Raw genomic sequence first — 22877 nt, forward strand, 5'->3', positions numbered from 1 at the left:
GGCTGAGCTGTAGTCCACAAAGAGCATTCGGACGTAGCTCTGCCGCTGCTCTAGGTGACTCAGCACAGCGTGGAGGGCTGTGGCGAGGGTGTCTTCTGTGGATCTGTTTGCAAACTGGTGGGGGTCGAATTCTGGGGGGAGGTAATCCTTGATGTGCTGAAGGACTAGTCTCTCAAAGCATTTCATGATTACCAGCGTGAGGGCCACAGGGCGGTAATCATTCAGGCTGGAGATGGGAGACTTCTTCGGCACTGGGATGATTGTGGCTGATTTTAGACAGGATGGGATGGCTGCCTGATCCAGTGAGAGGTTGAAGAGTCTGGTGAAGATGAGGGTGAGCTGGTGTGCGCATGCTCTTAGTACCTTGCCAGGTACTCCGTCTGGACCGGCCGCCTTCCTGGGGTTCACTGCTAGGAGCACACGTCTGACATCGTGCTCCGTTACAGTGAGTGGAGCGGTGTAGGAACCAGGTGAGGATGAGGATGGGAGCAGGGCTGAGGCAGATGAGTGTTGCTGTTGTGGTGTTTCAAAGCGGGCGAAGAAGCTGTTTATTTCCTCTGCCAGCTGCACACTCGGGTTTTCTGTTTTCGCAGTGCTGCCTCTGTGGTTGATGATGTCTTGCATTCCCTGCCACACATCCAGGTGTTCCCAGGCTGGCTCCAAAGCCAACCAATCTCTATAGACTCCTTTGATAAAAAATCATCTTTAAGATACTGAAATGTTTTAAAGATGTTATTGTTTTTATCAGTCTCAGATATCTGAATATACCCATTCAAATGCCAACTGGTTTAATCAACTTCTTTTTAAAGATACCAATATTGAGTATTCCAGAAAATCTGCTTTGCATATGTTTTATAAGGAAATCAAATGATTACTTACATATATATTAGTGCTATTAGCATTAATCTCATTAAAATGACGTTAACACCATAAACGCATCAACGCAGCAAATCTCCGTTGTCGAGTTAATGCTGATCACCCCGTGCGAGGGGCTGCACGGCGTAAACGTGTTAGCGCCATGCAGCTCCTCACACGGGGCACTAATATATATATTAGACCTCAGCATGATTTGATGAATGAATATAAACTATTAAAAAATCCATTGCAGGTTCTCTACTTGCAATAATTTGTTTATATCTTATCTGTTAAGTGAAATGAACCTAAAAATGAATGTTTAACTCAGTGTGTAATGAGTTAAAGATTCCTCTAAGCTCTGCACACCTAGTGTGGGTGTACAAATGGCACATAAAAGATCCTTTCTTTTTAAACCTACTAGTTTTCCCACCAGCCACTTGTTTACTTCATCTTCACTTTCCTTGCAGGAAATGCCAAAGAGACTTAACTTGTCTTATCATGTTTTTTAGAGACTGTACTTTCAGTTTTAGGACCTTTATGGAAGCCTGATGATACTTATAATTTCTCGTTGTACTTTCCATCATCCGTACAGCCACAGCCTGATAAACCTATATGGAGTTTTTTCACACAGTCATGTGTCTCATGGAGGCGTCTGCTGCTCTTTCCACACAGTCACATGCTCATGAAAGCCTGCCTTGATCTTCATATGAAGTAAGGTTCTCATGGAGGTGTGCATTGACAATTGTTGTGGAAACTTTAACAATAACCTGCAACACACGCAGTGAGCGTTTTGAAGTGATTAAATTAACACACTGCAATGTGAAGGAAAGGGCGTTTATTCCCTTCAAGGACCTGAAGCTCCTTAAAGCACCCCTCCGACAGCCAAACCCATCTGTTCTCTGATTGGATAGTTAAATTTGTGATTGACATGACATCGGCCAATCAGATAAAATGAAGAAAAATAGGGTCAAAATTTGTACTTGTAACTTGAAACTTGAGTGCAGAGTTTCACATGTATTTTTTGGCTAAGTCCACATACAAATCTTTATTACGCACACACAAATTCTTTTTACACATACAAATCCTGATTTACAAGTACAAAATATTTATGACCACAATTTGAGCCCATAGAGCTCCCACCCGGGCAAAAAAAGGTATATAACATTATAGCGTGAAAACTTTATTGTTCTAACAATATACTTTTCACGTTTGAACAACATAGTATCACGTTATTACAATATACATATTTATCACTTTATAACAAAACCTTTTCATGTTCGTACAATATAATATTTATATTGTACAAACATGAAAAGTTTTTGTTATATATAATTATCACGAAAGTGATAATTATATTGTTTGAACAATAAAGTTCTCACGTTACAACATATCTTTTAGTGTTCGAACACGATATATATGATTGCTGTAAAACATAGTGAAGTGGGTGACAGTGCAGATCAGAATGTGAGAAAATGGCTCGTTTATCGGAATGAATTAAGTTCTATTTTATGCTTGGATTGAGGCATTGGAAGATTCTGCTGTTACTGAGCAGTTTGAACAGTATTGTGATAAGCATGCGGACACTTAGAAGAAACCTAAAACCTAAAACGCATGTACAGGAGAAAGAATGAGTCCGATCCGATTGAGGTGGCAGGATTTCTTATTGATCAAATGGAGGGACACGGGAGGCTCCATGGATACAAACTACACTGTAAAAAAAACACCCTGTTGACTTTACAGAAAAAATCTGGCAGCTGTGGTGTCAGGAGTTTTCCTGCAGTGCAACTCAGGTCGGAATAAATGACACTCAGACAGGTTTGCAAGTTAACGTGCACACGGGTGAGAGCTCAACGGAGACTCACACCCTGCAACAGTTGTCATCCATTATTTATACTCAAGCATATTTGTGTAGCATGTTCTTCTCAGAGACGTATAGGAAGAGATAAAATAGAACTGTGCTGCGTGCAGGCTTCCTGTTGAGCTTGCACAGTTAGTAACATAACGGATAGCGTAACTTCTCTATTTGAGCTGAATACTAAAAGAGCAAACACATCTAGAAAATAAAATGTACTTTTAAGCATAAACATAATAAAATCTTTTGACATGTGGTTGCCAGAATAATTCTGTAGAAAAAACTGTGAACTGTAAACAAGAATACTTAAAAAGCTGTAAAAATTACAGTTTAAAACTGTTATAATTTCCCCCCAAAATACATTTCAAGCCAGTAAATTCAACAGCCCTTTTATGTCAAATTAGCATGGCCAAACTGCTATTAAACACATTTTTCCTGTAAGATTTACAGAAAGTTGCTGCTTATTGTACACTAAATCTCAGTTTTGCAGAAAAAAAAAATATACAACAGTATTTTATTGTGACAGCCTCATTATAAAACTGCTATTTAACAGAATTTTTCTGGTCTTTTCTGCTTTACTCAAAAGATGTTTCTGATGTTCTGTACCTCTAGCAGGTCTGCAACTTTAATGCATTACAGTCACGATAACATCTAATTTATTTTTAAATAATCATTGTAAGTTGAGTTAGAACCCTGTTCTGACTTCTAACAAAGTGAAAATAGAAATAACGCTATGAATTTATTGCTTTAAAATGTTATTGGTCTATGAAAAAATCCAAATGAATATATTAAAGCCAGTAACCCAATGGACAAAATGTAAGCATTTACAATTGGAAACCAAATCCAGATATAAGTTTAAGAGTTAATATATTGAAAAGCTTAGACCAAGACAATTTACAATTTAATTATTTATTGATCTTAAAGAACAATGAACTGTTACATCAGTCTGAAACACAGATTGTTTCAATAAAATGTGTTCATAAAAAAACACAATGACAGAACCCTTGGCACTACTTTTAATTAATAAATGTAACAATTTTTAAACAGCCAATAAGAATTGCTGTATTGCCTTTTCAAAATAGAACAATTGTACTAATATAAATATATCTTTTTCAAATTAAGGTACAGGAATGCAAATGAGGAATTACATAACCAACAATCATACAGAACAGAATAACATTGTCTGAAATTTTTCTGTGCCTCTTAAGCTTGAAGAACTGACCTGATAAAGGGCTAAAATAAACCTTCATGCTGTGAGTGTGGCCCCTTAAATAACTGTTAGTGTGTTTAGTCCATGTTCAGACATCACGCCATTCATAATCTGAAAGTTCCTGTATCAAGGTAAGGACTCTTGGCTTCACGTGAAGATGGGATGTGTTTGTCTTCTCCACTTTAGTGCCCTTCTCTGGATTGATGGAGAAAAAACATCTTGGAAAAAAGAAAAACAGATGATTAGTTGAATTTTATCGAGAACAACTTCACATCAACAACATTATATAATATATACAATAATAACTCTTTATTCCAACAATTACTTTAAAGCTATTTAAATGGCAAAATGAAGTCCCCTAAACTCAAAGTCACTTCAAAAACTACTATTTTTTCCAGTTAAGTGCTGGCTAAACTAATCCAAAAAGAAGTACCTCTGCAGAAACTCCAGGGTTGATGCCAGCTGTGATGGGTAATGAATGCTGAAGCAATAATAGCTCCCGAACATCATGCACAGGGCAGAAATGAAAGAGGTGATGTTGTCGTGCACAATGTTTCGGTCCACGCTCAGCATAAACCGTTTAGAAGAATAACAGGACCGTCCTGAAAAGCAAATAAGAAATATGATCAGTACAGATATCAATATATCTGCGGGTTTAGGGGAGAGAAATACAAGTACTTTGAAGGCCACTTTGACTAACCTTAAAGTGATTATGGAAACAAAACATTGTGCAACTTAAATTTGTTTCCAGATACAATGAAAAATAAAAATGGGAACAGAAAAATACAAGACAGAAATAATAACTTACCACACACCACAATTGTGGGAGTCAAGTAAAGCTGGTCCATCTGTACTTCCCCTGCCAGGCATGTGTCCTCCACATAACAGAACATCGCATCTTCTTTCTCATCAAAGTAGGACAGCAGAAGTAGCACCATGTCTTTGACGTCTTCAGAGCAACCAGTCAGCTCCCCCCTCACCACTTTAAGCTTGGTTACAGCCTGTAGGAGCTTTTTGTTCATGTTCTCACAGACAGTATTCATGTAGTTCAGGAGCCGCTCACCCTTCAGATCCACGTTGCGTCTCAAAGTTTCATTAAGTCCAATTCCAGTGAGTTCCTTGAAGTGGACTGCCATGCCAAGTTCTCTAAACCAAAATGGCCATTCTTCCATGAGGTATTTTATAGTTTTTCCTTGGTTGACTTGTTTACGCTGTGTGTAGAAAGTCAGTTTCATTAGATTTTTGACTTCTTCAGGATTTGCATCAGTTTTCTGAAACATCATCTTAAGTTTTTCTTTTTTCAGTTGCTGGCTCTCTGTAGTTTCTCCAAGGGGCAGGAATTTCACATCCCAGTTAATGCATCCATAAGTGTCTTGGATTGCTGCTCTCTGTTCTGAAGGGACAGACTCAGCGTCAGACTCATCAGGATGATGCTTTCTTTTTCTTATTTTTGGGGTGGTAGATCACTTCACATTGTCAATTCTGTACTCCAATTGCTTGACTAGAGAGTGATACCCTGGACCAATCACATCTCCCTCTATTATGTCTTGCAGAGATTTTGGATATTTTGCCACCATCTTTTTGGCAACTTCAGTAGAGTTCCTTTTACTTATCCTAGAGCTTTTTTTCATCATCTCAGAAACCACAATCCGGACCATCTCCCTTCTCATGCGTGGACTTGGCCGTTTTCCTCTCTCCAGTGATTGCATCAGTTCTTCTGGAAACTTGTTCCATCATATCTAGAAGGTATCCATCGAGTCTACACAAAGACTTTGACTGCTGCTGGAGGATGTTGAGGGTGATTTAGGTGAAACAGATTGTGAGGATTCAGGAGGTTGTGGCGATGCACCAAGAGATGAGCTGCTGTTTTCAGGAGTATGACCTGCAAACAAACACACACACACCAAAAAAGGTTCAATTTAAGCAGGCAACTTCTAGTGCTGTTTGTATCATTCACTACAATACTTGACTTACATCTCAGTTTCCAAGCGGCAATGGCTTTTCGTGCTTGAACTGGCCTCAAGGCTGAGTGCAAATCAGATTCTTCAGTGAACTGAAAATCATCATTTGTCTCTACCCCAATGGATTGTAAGGTTTCTTCAAGAATATCCTTTGTCACTTCTGGAAGGTCAGGCAGGACCTCACTGATTGCAGTCCTTAGCAACGTTGGTTCAAAGTCGGTCATTTCTGGAATCAACGAAGAATGACGCACTGACAAAAGGCAAAAGTAATATTATATTTAGTCAAGTAACACTGTGCATATATAAATAAGATGAATTTCTGCTTTCGGGGCATAATACGAGGGATGGTTTACACCTTTTATTTTCTGCATATATAAAAGGAAAAGGTATTTCACTTTCATTTTTCCCCTCCCATCACAACATTTTTTTTTTAAATCACTGTAAGCAAACATGCATTTTAATATGGTTTCCCAACAACAGTGGCAACATAAAACAAAGCTTATTTTGACAACACACTGTGTTTTAGAGGAATGACTTGGTGGCCATTAACAAAGTATGATGGTAATGGATAAACGTCAACCAAGTCAGTAATGTTAAGACACTGCAGCCTTGTACTGTCCTTTGTCACCGAGTACACGTGGTATTCAGAAAGATACTCAGCTTGGTGTACATCCAACACAAAACACACTGCTGCATCATTTTTGATTAAAATAATAAGAAGCTCTCCAAACTCAATGGACTCCTCATTTTTTGACACAAGGAAATTCCCCTTTTTATACGATGTACCTTTATACTGTATCTCTGTGCAAACACTAGTATCATTTCCTGTAAAGCCAAACTGTCTCACTGCATATTTAATGGCATCACTGTAGAGGTCAGGGTAAAAGGTGCAACTGTCTTTCACTTGCAGAAACTGACTGCATCCTGGCCCAGCTGAAAGATATGCCTGAAACATCTGATGTCTTTCAGATAAGGTTTGGCAGATGTTTTTAAAGTTTTTCAAACTCCTGGCACATCTTTTGAAGTAACTATGTTTACTTTCAAAACGCATAGTCCATAACCTAATCAAGGGGCCAAATTTCAAAATAAGTGCAGGATAGTGACGGAGGAAATGGTGTTTAGGTTTTAGTACACTCTCTGGAAATAAACACTTTCTTGAATCCAAATATTCTTGGATTATAATGTCAAGATAGGCCACCTGTGACAGTGAGATGTTTTGTGCACAAATCATTTCAACTATGTCTTTGAGCTGGAGCATTAGCTGCCATACATCATCCTTTGGATTTTGGACTTTATCACCAATTATAACAGGTAGCAACCTTAAGAAATTCCAGTTCTGAATGGCTTCACCTGAAAGCTTGGTTAAATCTGGGTTGACAGCACACGGTTTTGTTAGCGCATCAGCTCCTTTGTACTTGAACTGTTTAATGCGGTTCAAAAGTGCACATGTAAACCATTTCTTTGTCTTAATAAAATACTTCAAGTACAGTGCACTATCATAGGCTAAGACACCCTCAAATACGTCATGGCCTAAACAAGGTGGTAAACCAGGTTGGCAAACATGCAAAGATTTCAAGGTATTAAAAACAGAGTTTACCTTTATCCCTTTGTTTTCTTGACTGCCTTCAGCTTGTAGATCGCCCACAGCAGAATTGTAGCTTTCAGGTGTGCGCTGTGGACCACAGACATTTGGATCATTACTCTGAAACTCACTTCGTGTGATTTCACAGTATCTGCAAAAGTATTCAGAGCGACTGAAGTTCTCAGTAAACCCACCAATGTTGTGTGAACCCAAATTATCACCAGCAATGCTGTGCAAAGCTGCTTTGACTATTTCATCACCAGAAATGATACCATTTTCCTCCAGATCTTTTAAATCTTCTACCACTTTTGAGAAAACCTTTGCATTTCCAAATTTTTTAAGGTCATTCTCTCCACATAGTAAGACAAGGGACATGTAATCAGTATTGGACCGCAAATGAGCAGGCAAATTTGCCACTGACAGATAGACTGCAACCACTTTGTGTTTTTTCTTAGCGGAGCCAAGAGGATTAACAATTTCAAATGCATCCTGGTACAGAATTAGTTTCAGGCATCCTGGATTGTCAATGAAAAACTTGTTGGACTTAAAGCTTTGTCCATCACTTATGTCTCCAAAAGCCTCAGAGTCAGTTTCACAAGACTGCTGTGACACTGAATTCTTCCATAATTCTGATTCTAATAAGCTGCTTAGTGTTTGTTTCACTGGTATATAGTAGTGTCGGGGGAAATCTCCCAAATAGAAGGCTGCCAAAGTAAAACAGAGACACAGTGAGACAATATAATCAATCACATGTACATGGGTGAACGTCTCGAGAGAGTCACACAGTACTCTTCTTTATTGCAGGTTATATAGGCACGTAGGTTACTCAACAGGGCGGAGGCAGTCTCCGCCTGTTCTCAGAATATAGATTGCAAATGCATATCTTGCTAAAGAATATAGATTGCTTAACAGACAAATGCATATCTTGCTAAAACGTTCTGTTCATACTTAGACTAAACATCTGCTTAAGTGGAACTTTCCGTTCCTCTTTACACAGAAACTTGTCTTCACAGGCATATGATAAGCATAGGCAAGGCTTCATGTTTATCAGGGTGAATCTGTCACGGCTGGGGCAGCAGTCGTGTTGTGGAATGAAAGGAGGACCCAAAATGCAGGCAGCCGACTGATGATATGAGTGAGTTTATTTACACAGTGGCAGGGTGACAAAAACGGGCAATAAAGTATGAGCAGCTACTGAAGCAGACCTAAACTGGGATAAACTAAAGAGCAAACCTGAAGTAATACGAAACGGAGAATGCAGAGAGACACAGATGAACGCAGAGGTACACAGAGATACACAGACGAGCCGACGACAGGCACAGACTGACACCCACTATATATACACACACAAACAAGGAGACCAGGTAATGACATACAGGTGGGAGCACAGCTGATTCTAATACACAAGACGACCTGAGGATACAAGCTGAACACGATAACAGACACAGACCTTCAGAACAGAACAGGAAATCCAGAACACGAGCCTTCAAAGTAAAACAGGAAACCTACAGACTGTTTTACAATACGAGGACATGACAGAGCACCGAGGACAGACACAGGTAGGGCTGATAAAACACTGAGCTCCAGATTCAACCCTAAACTACTACAAAATCAGAATAAACATAAGGCACAAAGTGAACTCCAAGGAAACACAAAACGCTGGGTCAAAATGACCCAGGATCATGACAGTACCCCCCCACCAAGGGCTGGCTCCAGACAGCCCAAAACAAAAACAGACGACCAACCCAGGGAGGGCGGCGGGGGGTCCAGGACCAAACAAAAAACAAGCTCCAGTGATCCAAATGAACTGTCCAAAACACAACATACACACACCGGAGTCCTCAAACAGGGTCCCAAAACACAGTTCAGGAGGCCGGCCCGGAGGCTGACAACTCAGGAGTCTGAAACAGTTCACCTCCGGAGGCCGGCCACGTTGGCGACACAAATCCAAAAGCCGACCGCGCGGAAGGCAGCGGTGGCGAAGTGGAAACAGTTTAGGGGGCCGTCCGTGCACACGGCAACGGGCAAACAGTTCAGGGGGCCGACCGTGCACACGGCAACGGCGGCGACGGGCAAACAGTTCAGGTGGCCGACCGTGCACACGGCAACGGCGGTGGCAGAGCAGGTCCGGAGGTTGGCCGCGAAGCCAGCGGTGACGGCGAGTTCTTTCAGGAGGCCGCCCTCGACGGCCATGATGCCAGCTTAGAGGCCTGGAAAGCGGCCAACAAGGATGAGGTGGCACAGGGCGAGCTGGCTCTGACGGCAGTGTTGACGAGGCTGAGGCTGACTCGGAGGCTGCAGCCGGAGCTGGACCAGGCGAGGCAGGAACAGATGCTGAAGCCGGACCAGGCGGCGAGGCAGGAACAGATGCTGAGGCCGGACCAGGCGGCGAGGCAGGAACAGAGGCTGCGGCCGGACCAGGCGACGGCGTGGGTGAAGCTGCGGCTGGACCAGGCGACAGCGTGGGTGAAGCTGCGGCTGGACCAGGCGACGGCGTGGGTGATGCAGCTGATGAGGAGGCTGCTGCAGGCGGCGCTGAAGCAGATGGCTGGACGGGCTCCTCGGGCCCCCCAGCAGACGAGGCGGGGGCTGGACGGGCTCCTCGGGTCCCCCAGCAGACGAGGCGGGTGGCTGGATGGGCTCCTCGGGCCCCCCAGCAGACGAGGCGGGTGGCTGGAAGGGCTCCTCGGGCCCCCCAGCTGACGAGGCAGGAGGCCGGACGGGCTCCTCGGGCCCCCCAGCAGACGAGGCAGGAGGCCGGAGCGGTCCCTCGGACCCTCCAGCGGAGACAGGAGGCCGGAGCGGTCCCTCAGACCCTCCAGCTAACGAGGCAGGAGGCTGGGTGGGCTCCTCAGAACCCCCAGCGGAAACGGTCACTGAACCAGCGGGCACAGGGGCCCCCGGCACACACACGGCTGACCGCAGCTGCACGGAGCACTGACCCTGCTCAGGCAGCAACAGCCGGGTGCAGTCCTCAGCTGGGCCTTTAGCCTCCAGGGGTCCAGAGCAGGCTGAGGGCTGAAACTCAGCCTCTGGGGAGGCCCTGGAGTGCATCACAGTCACTGAAATGGCCAGCTTTTGAGGACTGGTTACAATACTATGCGGTTTGTCTCTCTGCTTAGAATGAACAGACGAAACACAGTTCTTTTCGGGTTGAAATGACTTGCATTGTTGTACAGGTGGAGCAACAGACACAGGACGCAGGGCTAGTGGCTGCTGAAGTGGAGGCTGGACTGAGGGTGACTGAAATAATGGTTGGGACGACAATGGTGGTGAAGTTGGAGACTGAGTTGATGGTAAGGCAGATGATTCTTTTACCAACTGAGCTATTGACTGGGCTATGGATTCTAACATCGTTTGCAGTAAGTCTGGCTGTGGTAGTGACAGAGCTATGGGTTGTGAGGCAGAATGTGATGGAGGTGACGACTGAGCGGCTAACTGAGCTTGTGGCTGCCGTGCGGCTAACTGAGCTCCTAGAGGCTGGGCAGCTAAGTGAGCTCCTGGAGGCTGGGCAGCTAAGTGAGCTCCTGGAGGCTGGGCAGCTAAGTGAGCTCCTGGAGGCTGGGCAGCTAAGTGAGCTCCTGGAGGCTGGGCAGCTAAGTGAGCTCCTGGAAACACATTCTTATAATCGACAGTAGCAGGTGAGCCAGGGAAAACACCATAGTCCTTACTGGCAGCACAGAAAACGGCCCCAGAATAAACAGTCCTTAAATTGGAAGGTTCGTGGTTATTGTCTCTTTTACTCACCACAGCCGGCAATTCAGAAGTCTCGGGGTCCGGCTGTGGCGATGGGCGTCGGTGGCGTGAACGTCGCTTCCTTCTTGGGGATAGCACCGACCGGCCGGGTAATTCCACGTCCGGCGGGCCGGTCGGCAGATTCCCCGGCGGGCAGAGCAAAACATTCGCCGCCGGGCTGGGTCGGGAAGCGGTAGCGGTTGAAGGGTGAAGGTGAAGCTCGTTCAGAATGAAGTCCTGTGCAAGCGGATGAAGAGAGTCCAGTAGCCAGGGGTGAGCAGAGAGTAATTGCTGTAGCCTGGCTTCTACAGCGCGGTGAAATTCCTTTCCCTCACGTTCGAGCCAGAGATTAATCAACCTCGAAACAGAGTCAATTACTTCCTCCCGAAACTCCTGGGAGGGTGCGGATGCTGATGGGTCCATGTTGGTCGGCTCGTACTGTCACGGCTGGGGCAGCAGTCGTGTTGTGGAATGAAAGGAGGACCCAAAATGCAGGCAGCCGACTGATGATATGAGTGAGTTTATTTACACAGTGGCAGGGTGACAAAAACGGGCAATAAAGTATGAGCAGCTACTGAAGCAGACCTAAACTCTTCTGTGGAACCAGCTTCCAGTTTGGATTCGGGAGACAGACACTATCTCTACTTTCAAGATTAGGCTTAAAACTTTCCTTTTTGCTAAAGCATATAGTTAGGGCTGGACCAGGTGACCCTGAATCCTCCCTTAGTTATGCTGCAATAGACGTAGGCTGCCGGGGATTCCCATGATGCATTGAGTTTTTCCCTTCCAGTCACCTTTCTCACTCACTATGTGCTAATAGACCTCTCTGCATCGAATCATATCTGTTATTAATCTCTGTCTCTCTTCCACAGCATGTCTTTCATCCTGTTTTCCTTCTCTCACCCCAAGCGGTCGCAGCAGATGGCCCCGCCCCTCCGGTTCTGCCGGAGGTTTCTTCCTGTTAAAAGGGAGTTTTTCCTTCTCACTGTCGCCAAAGTGCTTGCTCATAGGGGGTCATATGATTGTTGGGTTTTTCTCTGTATTTATTATTGTGCGATCTATTGTACAATATAAAGCGCCTTAAGGCGACTTTTGTTGTGATTTGGCGCTATATAAATAAAATTGAATTGAATTGAATTGAAATAAACTGGGATAAACTAAAGAGCAAACCTGAAGTAATACGAAACGGAGAATGCAGAGAGACACAGATGAACGCAGAGGTACACAGAGATACACAGACGAGCCGACGACAGGCACAGACTGACACCCACTATATATACACACACAAACAAGGAGACCAGGTAATGACATACAGGTGGGAGCACAGCTGATTCTAATACACAAGACGACCTGAGGATACAAGCTGAACACGATAACAGACACAGACCTTCAGAACAGAACAGGAAATCCAGAACACGAGCCTTCAAAGTAAAACAGGAAACCTACAGACTGTTTTACAATACAAGGACATGACAGAGCACCGAGGACAGACACAGGTAGGGCTGATAAAACACTGAGCTCCAGATTCAACCCTAAACTACTACAAAATCAGAATAAACACAAGGCACAAAGTGAACTCCAAGGAAACACAAAACGCTGGGTCAAAATGACCCAGGATCATGACAGAATCGTCATTCAGAGTTTACACAATCACAAGCAAAGCATATTTGAATAATAAACAAAATCTTTTCACATTTCCCTCCTGTTGTTTAACTTTCACACTAGTTAAAACACCATTGGTTTATTATCTGTGCACGATTTCTTGCAGCACATTTTTAATCAGCACGTCATACATCGGTGTATCACAGCATTTCAGTGTCAGGGGGATCATCATCATCTTCGTCCATGGGCAGTGTCAGGTATGCCTGCACATGAACTGCAACAACTTTATTAATCATTGATTGTACACATGGCAAAATACAAGAAGTAAAACAACAGAGTAGGAGTAGAAGAACTCCTACAAAAACCAGTCCTTTTATTAAAAGAGATTTCCAGGAACCACTCAACAGCCAGGTAAGCCAATCTTCAGTGTTCGTGACATAGTCCTGTTGCTGAGCGTCCCTGAGTTGTTTCAGCGTGCATAAGGCGTCGGTCATGTTGGAAGAGTGAACATTATCTGGAATGTACGTACAGCATGTGTTGTTAAAGAGTATACAGAGTCCTCCTTTTTCAGCCAGAATCATGTCCAGTGCGACTCGGTGTTGCATCACAGTTATGCGCAGGGCATCAATCTCTTCATTTTGTTGATTGTTGATTTTGCATGAGGCATTCAGGAACAGTCCAAAGCGGTAGTCCAAAGTTTCAATTCTTAACATGTTCTTTCCGGTGCCCACCCATGGAAACAGTGAGTGGAGGACCTTTTGTCCGGTGGTCCAAAGCTTAAATTCCTCTGGCACATCACTGCCATAGATGGGGTCATGTGGTTGCAGTGTGGAGACGTCTCGTCGTCGTCTTGTAGTCTGAGAGCTATTTACAGCTGACATCCTGAAGGTGTGGTCTGAAATGAAGATTGGGGCACAGGTGCCCGTCCATCCGGGTGGCAGTATGAAGTAGGCACGTTGTCCACACAGCCAGGCCATTCCCTGCACCCAGTAGGTGCCGTTGCTGGGCGCGGACGTGTTTACAGGTGCGCCCTCTCCGTTGGCTGCGGTTTGGTTACAGTTGGTGGTGTTGCCTAGGGGTCTGTTACCGTTGTCTTGTCGGTAGCACATGGAGTGGTTCTTCCCTGGGGTTTGGTCCAAAAACACTGGGAAGTGAATGGACGTGTTCCGATTCGTCACGTTGAAGTTGATCCAGAAGAGCCGGTCACACGTTCCGTTGTCAAGTCCAGCGTTTTCGACGGTGATTACCTCGTATCGGGGTGGTCCCTGAAAGATACTAAGAAAGTTAAGCGAATAGATGATAGAGCCTGTCTCATCAATGATGATTTTCTTATGTTGATAGCCAATGCCCGTGAAGCTGGCAGCGCACTTGGCTTGTGTTTTATTCATGTAGTTTCCATAAAAAGTGGGATGTGTTGAAGTGCATGGCATGTGGGAGCAGACGTAACATGCAGTGTTATTAGGCTCTCCCTTAGTTCCGTCATGTACGTAGCGGTACCATGCGTTATTCATCCATGGGTGAATGTGGTCTTGTGTTATGTCACGGAGGTGTGAATTGTCATGTGTCCATCTCGTCCGTAGATGGTGCTGTTCGTCTTCTGTACCATCCTCTAGAAACATGAGGAGTCCTGCTGAGAGTAGGAGGACAGCCACGAGGACAACAAGCGTCTTCATGGCGACCAAACACACCTAGATCCTCAGGTGAGTAGACTACTGGCAAGAAGCAGAGGGCGGGATATACCCAATCAGCCCTCCCTTCACCAGTCAGATCACCAGAAGGTAGGGGTGCTGGAGTCTATGAGTCTGGGCTGTCACTCACTTTCTTGCAGTGGCTTTGGTGAATCCAAGATGGTCTCTCTGCTATCTTACAGGCGGTTGGTGTGGTGATAAGCACTTGGTATGGGCCTTCCCAGCGGGGCGAGCTCCAATTCTTTCTATGGAGAACTCGAATCAGGACCCAATCACCTGGCTTCAACCTGCAAGATACTGGAGAAGATTCAGAAGGCAGTTTATTGTTCAAAACAATATCTTTGTTTTCTAGTAGCTTCGACATCCATTCTGCTAGTGTGGTCTCTCTGATTGATTTATCTAAAGGTTCACTTGTGATTGGCAGGGGAAAAGGTCTGCCATGAATGATTTCAAACGGCGTAAGTTTTTGTGAACCTTGTGTTAATCTCATCCACATTTTTACTAGGCCTATGCACTCTGGCCACGGCCTTCCTGTTTCTTCCATACATTTTCTAAGCCTCTGTTTTATTGTGCCGTTTGTCCTTTCTACTAGGCCGGCACTTTGAGGATGATAAGCACAGTGATATTTGATGTTAAACCCTAGTGCTTCAGAGACTTTGCTGATTACCTCATTGACAAAGTGTGTCCCATTATCTGATCTTATCAGAGTGGGGATGCCATATGTTGGAATAAAATGGTTACATAAGCATTTTGCTGAAGTTTCGAAATTTAGAGTGTAAAGGTGTTTTGGAGATTATATCTCCTATCCCTCCTGTTGACGCATGGAGAGTAACTCCATGTGTCACTAAGGCTGCTGTTTTGTGTAGAGATTTTGGAAGTATTGGTTTTCCTTCACAAGTCATCAAGTCATCTCTTAGTTGCGCTCCGCATTTCAGCCATTTCCTTTGCTCAGCTGTGGGAGCTGCTTTTTGTTCATCCTTTGTCAGTTTTAGTTTGCATCACACTTCTTAGTTAAAAGAATGTGAAAATCATTAGATTTATTAGATAGGTTTGTATTATCCTATACTGCTGATTTACTGTGAGTGAGTTACACTGTTTCATGACATTTCATACTGCCGAGTTATGAAGAGAATATTGTATTCAGAGAGTAGGGGCCTCTCTTTTTTTTTTTCCTTTGTGATAGTAAAGAGAACAGAGCACATGCCACGGGAGCGTCACCCCCACCCTTGGTGGAAGCAGAAAAACAGGGAGCCAAGGTCATAACTCAGGCTCACTAAGAGTCAGAAAGAATGTGAATACTTAGTTTTGTGGCTGTGGCGCATTCTGTATAGCTTCTTTTCTTTGTTTAGTAGCTTTCTGCCTTCACCTGAGGGTGTGCCCTAAGCATGTGACTTCAGGTCTCCATAATTGGAGTTTATTTAAAGATAAATAAGATGATTTCATATATTGCTCGCAGATCATGCACTAGACGATATGTTCAATTCAATTCAATTCAATTTTATTTATATAGCGCCAAATCACAACAAAAGTCGCCTCAAGGCGCTTTATATTGTACAGTAGATAGCACAATAATAAATACAGAGAAAAACCCAACAATCATATGACCCCCTATGAGCAAGCACTTTGGCGACAGTGGGAAGGAAAAACTCCCTTTTAACAGGAAGAAACCTCCGGCAGAACCAGGCTCAGGGAGGGGCGGCCATCTGCTGCGACCGGTTGGGGTGAAAGAAGGAAAACAGGATGAAAGACATGCTGTGGAAGAGAGACAGAGATTAATAACAGATATGATTCGATGCAGAGAGGTCTATTAGCACATAGTGAGTGAGAAAGGTGACTGGAAGGGAAAAACTCAATGCATCATGGGAATCCCCGGCAGCCTACGTCTATTGCAGCATAACTAAGGGAGGATTCAGGGTCACCTGGTCCAGCCCTAACTATATGCTTTAGCAAAAAGGAAAGTTTTAAGCCTAATCTTGAAAGTAGAGATAGTGTCTGTCTCCCGAATCCAAACTGGAAGTTGGTTCCACAGAAGAGGGGCCTGAAAACTGAAGGCTCTGCCTCCCATTCTACTTTTAAATACTCTAGGAACAACAAGTAGGCCTGCAGTGCAAGAGCGAAGTGCTCTAATAGGGTGATATGGTACTACAAGGTCATTAAGATAAGATGGGGCCTGATTATTTAAGACCTTGTATGTGAGGAGCAGGATTTTGAAATCAATTCTGGATTTAACAGGAAGCCAATGAAGGGAAGCCAAAACAGGAGAAATATGCTCTCTCTTTCTAGTCCCTGTCAGGACTCTTGCTGCAGCATTTTGGATCAGCTGAAGGCTTCTCAGCGAGTTTTTAGGACTTCCTGATAATAGTGAATTACAGTAGTCCAGCCTGGAAGTAATAAATGCATGAACTAGTTTTTCAGCATCACTCTGAGACAGGATATTTCTAATTTTAGAGATGTTGCGCAAATGGAAGAAAGCAGTCTTACATATTTGTTTAATATGTGCATTGAAGGACATGTCCTGGTCAAAAATGACTCCAAGGTTTCTCACAGTGTTACTGGAGGCCAAGGTAATGCCATCCAGAGTAAGAATCTGCTTAGATACCATATTTCTAAGATTTTCAGGGCCGAGTACAATAACCTCAGTTTTATCTGAATTAAGAAGCAGTATTAGCCTGCTTCAACACTTAAACGAAACATCACTCTTTGTTTTATTATTATTATTATTATTATTATCCTGTCTCAAAACAGAAAATGAAATTGTAGTTGTTCTTGGCTGAGAAACACAAAACCTCTCTTTTTTTTTTTTCAAAACAAGAAACTAAGTTTTAATTTCTCAGCCTTGTCACATAAAACAAAACAGACAACCCAGCTCTCAGCTGGCTCTGGACTTATCATCATCAAGGACACAAAAAGAAAAAGAAAAAGCTGCTGCCAGAAACAGAGCAGAAGTGTGAGGAAAAAACTGAGCTCACAGACAGCTGCATGTGTGACCTTTAATATGCAGCTTCTGCTCTAAAAAACAAATAAAAATAAAAAAAATGTGTGACTTGCTCATCAGCTTGGTAGTGTCCACATATTTAATTCATTTTATTCAGCTTCTCAAACCTGTAGCTTTAGCTGTTGTATACAGGGTTTGGCTTATTAGTTGTTAGTATAGGTTTGCTCTTCATCTCAACAAAGTCCCATCTAAGATGACAGGTTTACAAGCAGGTCAAGTGTCTCTATGCACCTGATTAGTGTAGTTATTTCCTTATTTTCTTCATCTCCTATATCATTGTACTGAGTTTGAGCAAACCTTAAGCTTGAATCAGACTACTTTTAACAATCTTCCACCTCACATCATAACTGACTGAGGTGCCTCTTCCTATTAATAGTATGTCATTACTAATGTTATCATTGTATTGTTTTTCCTTTTTTATAACAGCAATAGTATATCACAATACACTACTTTACTACTAATATACAATAGTATATTAGTTTATATTTTATTATGTATCCATCAAAGGCCGATGTGACCTGCAGTTTCACACCTTCCCAAGCTGGAGACATTTTCCTTGGCTGAACAATGACACAGCCTTAATATGCCTTATGCATCTCTCTTTTTTATTTGATATATTTTGTGTGAATTATCTGGTTTCACGCATTCTATTCATTCAGCTTGGTTGTCTTCCCAGTTTTGTTTCATTGCTTTAATTTAAGTTAACCTTAATTTAACCTTTTGTTTATTCCACTTCATTCCTCTTTCCATGCTTTAAAATATTACAACTCTTGTGTATGCTTTGATTTCTTTTTAGCTTCCTTTTCAGTATTTATTTCTGCTTGGAGGGTTTCTTATAATTTAGTTAATGCATTTTCCCTCCCACGTGGGACATTTAGTTTTCTTTGGATTTTTCCATCTACATGCACTAATTTGTCCGGCGCCTGGACATTTCTTTTCTAGCCACTGCTCGTCAGCAGTGAGTTTTGTTGCTTTATTTCCCATTTTCTTATTTGTTTTATATGTTTATTTCTACTTATTTTATTTATTTCTTTATGTATTTAGCGCTTAGTAATACACACACACACCTGCGGCGCTTTCACTGGCACGAGAACAGAGAGAGGTGGCTGACACGCCCTTCTACTTTTGAGCTATTCTCAAAAGCGGTGTCGACTTAATGTGATAAAACACGACCTTCCTCTCAGTTCACCAGTACTTCAGCGACCAACAGTAAACAAATCAGTGGAATAGTTCAGCCTCCTTATTGTGCTGTAAAAATCAACTTATTCCACCACAAAAATAGACAATAAAAGACAGACAGTTTCAACGCGCGTTCACGCTACCAGCTTCCTTAAAGCGAGCGTAGTGCTTCCAGCCTCTCTTAGGCGAGCTTATAGGCCTATTTTTACCCTTTCGGGGAGCTACCAATCATTCTTAGACGAGCTCAATATTTATTTTACTGCTTCCAACCCTCTGCGGGCGAGCTGACTACCAGTCCTCAAGACGAGCTTAATGCTTCCAGTCTCTCTTGGATGAGTCTATTTCTTTTAAGTTTCGTTTTCGTTTTTGCACAAACCTTTATTATCTCAAAGTAGTCTGTCTTACCTTGGCGCTGGTTTCTTCAGATGCACCTGATCAGCCCCCGACGGTGCGGACCGCTTGTAAAACGTTGACCAAGACCCGAATTCACGCTCTTGGGTTTTATCACGCACCTAGTGCGTGAGCTGCCAGCAGACTTCAACGTGGGCTTCTCGCACCGACGGGACCTGGTGAGGCGCCCTCTGTGAGAGCTGCTTTAAATAGGCTGTCTCATCCGGCTTCGAAGGACCAAGAAATGTCGGGGGAAATCTCCCAAATAGAAGGCTGCCAAAGTAAAACAGAGACACAGTGAGACAATATAATCAATCACATGTACATGGGTGAACGTCTCTAATGAGAGTCACACAGTACTCTTCTTTATTGCAGGTTATATAGGACACAGCAGACGGAGGCAGTCTCCGCCTGTTCTCAGAATATAGATTGCAAATGCATATCTTGCTAAAGAATATAGATTGCTTAACAGACAAATGCATATCTTGCTAAAACGTTCTGTTCATACCAGTGGCGGTCCTAGCCTGTTTGGCGCCCTGGGCGAACACCCCCTCTGCCCCCCCCCCCCCCCACACACACACACACACACACACACACGCACACACACACATGTATGCAAACGGCTACTAAACAGACATCATAATTCGTCATACAATGAGAACAGGACAAATCAACAATTGACAATGACTAATTAATATTATATTATTGTATATATTGTTTGGAGTTTAGTCTGTTACTGTTACTATTTTTACCATTTCTTCTTGGAGGAACTGTAACCCACATAATTTCCTTAGGGATTAATAATGTATTCTGATTCTGAATGTTTTAGAATACATGACCTGCCATTATCCAGTGACACATCTGCTTACCTGTATCTTTTGCTCGTTTCTCCTTGTAGGAGCCATAATTAAATGTATTGAATTTTAATAATCACTGGGATTTCATTTGTTTGGTTGCTATGATGATGTGTAACGGGAGTCACGTGGGTGGTAGCGGTGACGTTAAGAGGGCGTTGTCAGTCTGTCATTCACTGGTTTGATTTTGACAGAGCAGGGCTGGCAGCCGTAGTTTTTGTTGACCGCAGCACAACGAGTTTCCCCTTGGTGCATTAGAGCCTGTGACGTTTTAAGAGTTTGAATTGCGAGCCGATCACATTGCTCTGTAAACTTTTCAAGCACTTTAATAAACAAGCAAGCAATTCCACCTCTCGCATTATTGCGTAAAGTTGACAGCGCGTCAGGCAAATAGGCAGGCTCAATCCCCGGCCTCTAGCGACTGTGGAAGTCGCTACACTCCTCCTCTTTTCTCTTTTTTTTAAACTTTAAAAACAGGTTGTATGTGAGACTTTAAATCAACAAAATATAAAATATACATTTTAAATTGTTATTGATCCCTTTACCCCGAGTCCTAAAGTGTATATTTATTTTTTTACTCTTCTTATATTTATTGTTCGTTTATTTGCACTGCTGTAACTGGAGCCTCGTCGTCTCGTCTCTCTATATACTGGACTGTATGTAGCGGAGATGACAATAAAGTTTACTTTGACTTCAGCAGCGCGCACCGAGGGCTCTCGCGCTCACTTTCCGCGTATAGAATTTTGAAAAAACATCGGTGCAAATTATAAGTCTGCATCATGATGTCCGGTGTTTTCGTGTTTGTTGGTTTGTTTTTATTTTGTCTTATTTTGCGAGTTGGTTATTAGATGCTGCTCCAGCCAGCCAGCGAATCCCCCGCCGCCCCGCCCCGCCCTCTCCTCCCTGTGCCGCAAGCAGCAGGCGCACCTCGCAAACGGAGGGCGCCCTTACTCCCAGCAAATGGGCGATAGAAAACCGATTGGTGCCTATGACATTCCCAATATGCGCTGGCTGATGTCGGGGCAGCATGAGTACAAGCAATTTTTTTTTTTGCCGATGCCCGTGATGCCGCCCCCCACCACGATGCCGCCCCGGGCAACCGCCCGTGTCGCCCGTATCTAAAACCGCTACTGGTTCATACTATACTAAACATCCGCTTAAGTGGAACTTTCCGTTCCTCTTTACACAGAAACTTGTCTTCACAGGCATATGATAAGCATAGGCAAGGCTTCATGTTTATCAGGGTGAATCGTCATTCAGAGTTTACACAATCACAAGCAAAGCATATTTGAATAATAAACAAAATCTTTTCACAAGTAGGCAAACCGTGGTGTCATACTTTCATCATTTCCTAATGTTAATTTTTCAGGCTCTACGTATTTGAATATCTTTTTAAATGTCTGAGTTCTTGTGTATGTCGTTCTCAGTGGGCCCTTATGACAGGTAGAAAACAGATCTGACTCCTTAATACAATCACAGATTTTAACAATAGTGTCATCTGTTAGGCACAAGTCATTTTTTAAAAGTGAATGCAATTTACCTAAAGCATAATCCTGGCCCAACAAATGCACGTTTTGCATCTCTTCAACAATTGTCTGTATTGTTGAAGCTGGAAGAAGGAGCTGCCCTTGCAGTTTTAGGTAAAACAAACACACATTCCTAAGGAAGGCCTCACTGAAATTCTGTGGCAGTTCAGTGCCTTCATTTGTTGTTGCCTCATTTAAGCTCTTGGGAGCATCTTCACCTGCAAATACAGCAGAAGACTGAGGAAGTGTCCCCCTATACATGTCGCTTATGCTTTCAACAGAGCATTCTCTATGTTTTCTGGACATATGAGCAGTAAATGACGATTTCACAGAGAACATACTTTTACAACCAGTTACTGGACATGCCACAGGTCGCCCCTCCACTATATGCTGTTTTAAGTGGGATATAAGTTCTTTCACCGTGTGAAATTGGCGCTCACAGAGTGTAGTAGCACATTTTAAGTCTGTAAAAGTGGCGCTACCAGCAATAGAGGGTGCAGGTACATTGTGAACCCGATAGAAATGGGCTTTAAAGGCCGCATAAGCATAAAATGTACGCCTGCATTCACTACCGACGCATTTGAAAAAATGATGGGGTTCGTTCCTGTGAACTCTACAATGCAGCACATAACCCCTCAACGTCTTCAGCGTTTTGTTGCAAAAAGAGCACGAAATCATTGTAGCTGTCGACAGCACATTTGTTTCAGGTTACTAACCACCTATGACCTTTCAATAACCACTACTTGAAAACAGCATGGAAAAAATAGAACTAGCCTATCGCTCGGTCAGACGCCATTAATACTATTACTGGAAAACATACTCTCATGTATTTAAAGATAACAGAAAATGCAATGTTAGCTTACCAAAACTTTTGCGCGTGCTAAAATAGCTGAATATCTCAACGTACACACATCTCCACCACTCTGCTCGCAGACTGAGCGCGTAATGTCACGAGCCGCCAAGCTTGCTACTCCCGCAATAATTTAAGTAGTCCAATCAAAGAACAGAAACAAACTCTCACGCTCCGTGATTTGCCAAGGTAGAGCTCGTGTAGTTTTAAATACTAACACACTTTGGGCATTAAAAAAATAAACATTTGAGCAAATGATTAAGTTAACTTTTACTAAATCTGGCTAAAATTGATTGAACGTGGTGCAAAATTAAAGAAATGACTAACATGGAGGAGATGACCAGCTGTCTATTTGAAAGATAATCAGCCCAGCACAGACTCTAGTCTGTTTGGATTTTAACAAGTTTTGGATTTTTCTCCCACTGAAAAAGACCTCCCCCATAGCCATTCACACTACACCAAAGCAATAACAACTAAATGAAATAAAAGTTCCTGTCTTTTAACTGTCTATAAAAAAACAGGACATTTTCTATGAATCAACAAAACCTTTCTATTTTATAATTACATGACAGTCTGGCCAGTGGGCTGTCATAACTTT

The 22877-nt window shown here is 43.0% G+C and overlaps 1 protein-coding gene across 1 annotated transcript; it reads right to left on the minus strand.

The window, feature by feature from the left end:
- Positions 1–3750: 3750 nt before the first annotated feature.
- LOC109204873 (uncharacterized) lies at positions 3751–22674 on the minus strand. The gene is made up of 6 exons (XM_019367116.2): positions 21444–22674; positions 7476–7550; positions 5892–6128; positions 4726–5799; positions 4351–4519; positions 3751–4135 (listed from the first exon to the last, which is right to left on the minus strand). The coding sequence occupies exons 4-6, from the start codon at positions 5198–5200 to the stop codon at positions 4006–4008; spliced, it is 774 nt and encodes a 257-aa protein (XP_019222661.1). The 5' UTR covers positions 5201–5799; positions 5892–6128; positions 7476–7550; positions 21444–22674; the 3' UTR covers positions 3751–4005.
- Between the last annotated feature and the right edge of the window lie 203 nt (positions 22675–22877).

The sequence above is a fragment of the Oreochromis niloticus genome, linkage group LG13 (genome assembly GCF_001858045.2).
Source record: "Oreochromis niloticus isolate F11D_XX linkage group LG13, O_niloticus_UMD_NMBU, whole genome shotgun sequence".
NCBI lineage: Eukaryota > Metazoa > Chordata > Actinopteri > Cichliformes > Cichlidae > Oreochromis > Oreochromis niloticus.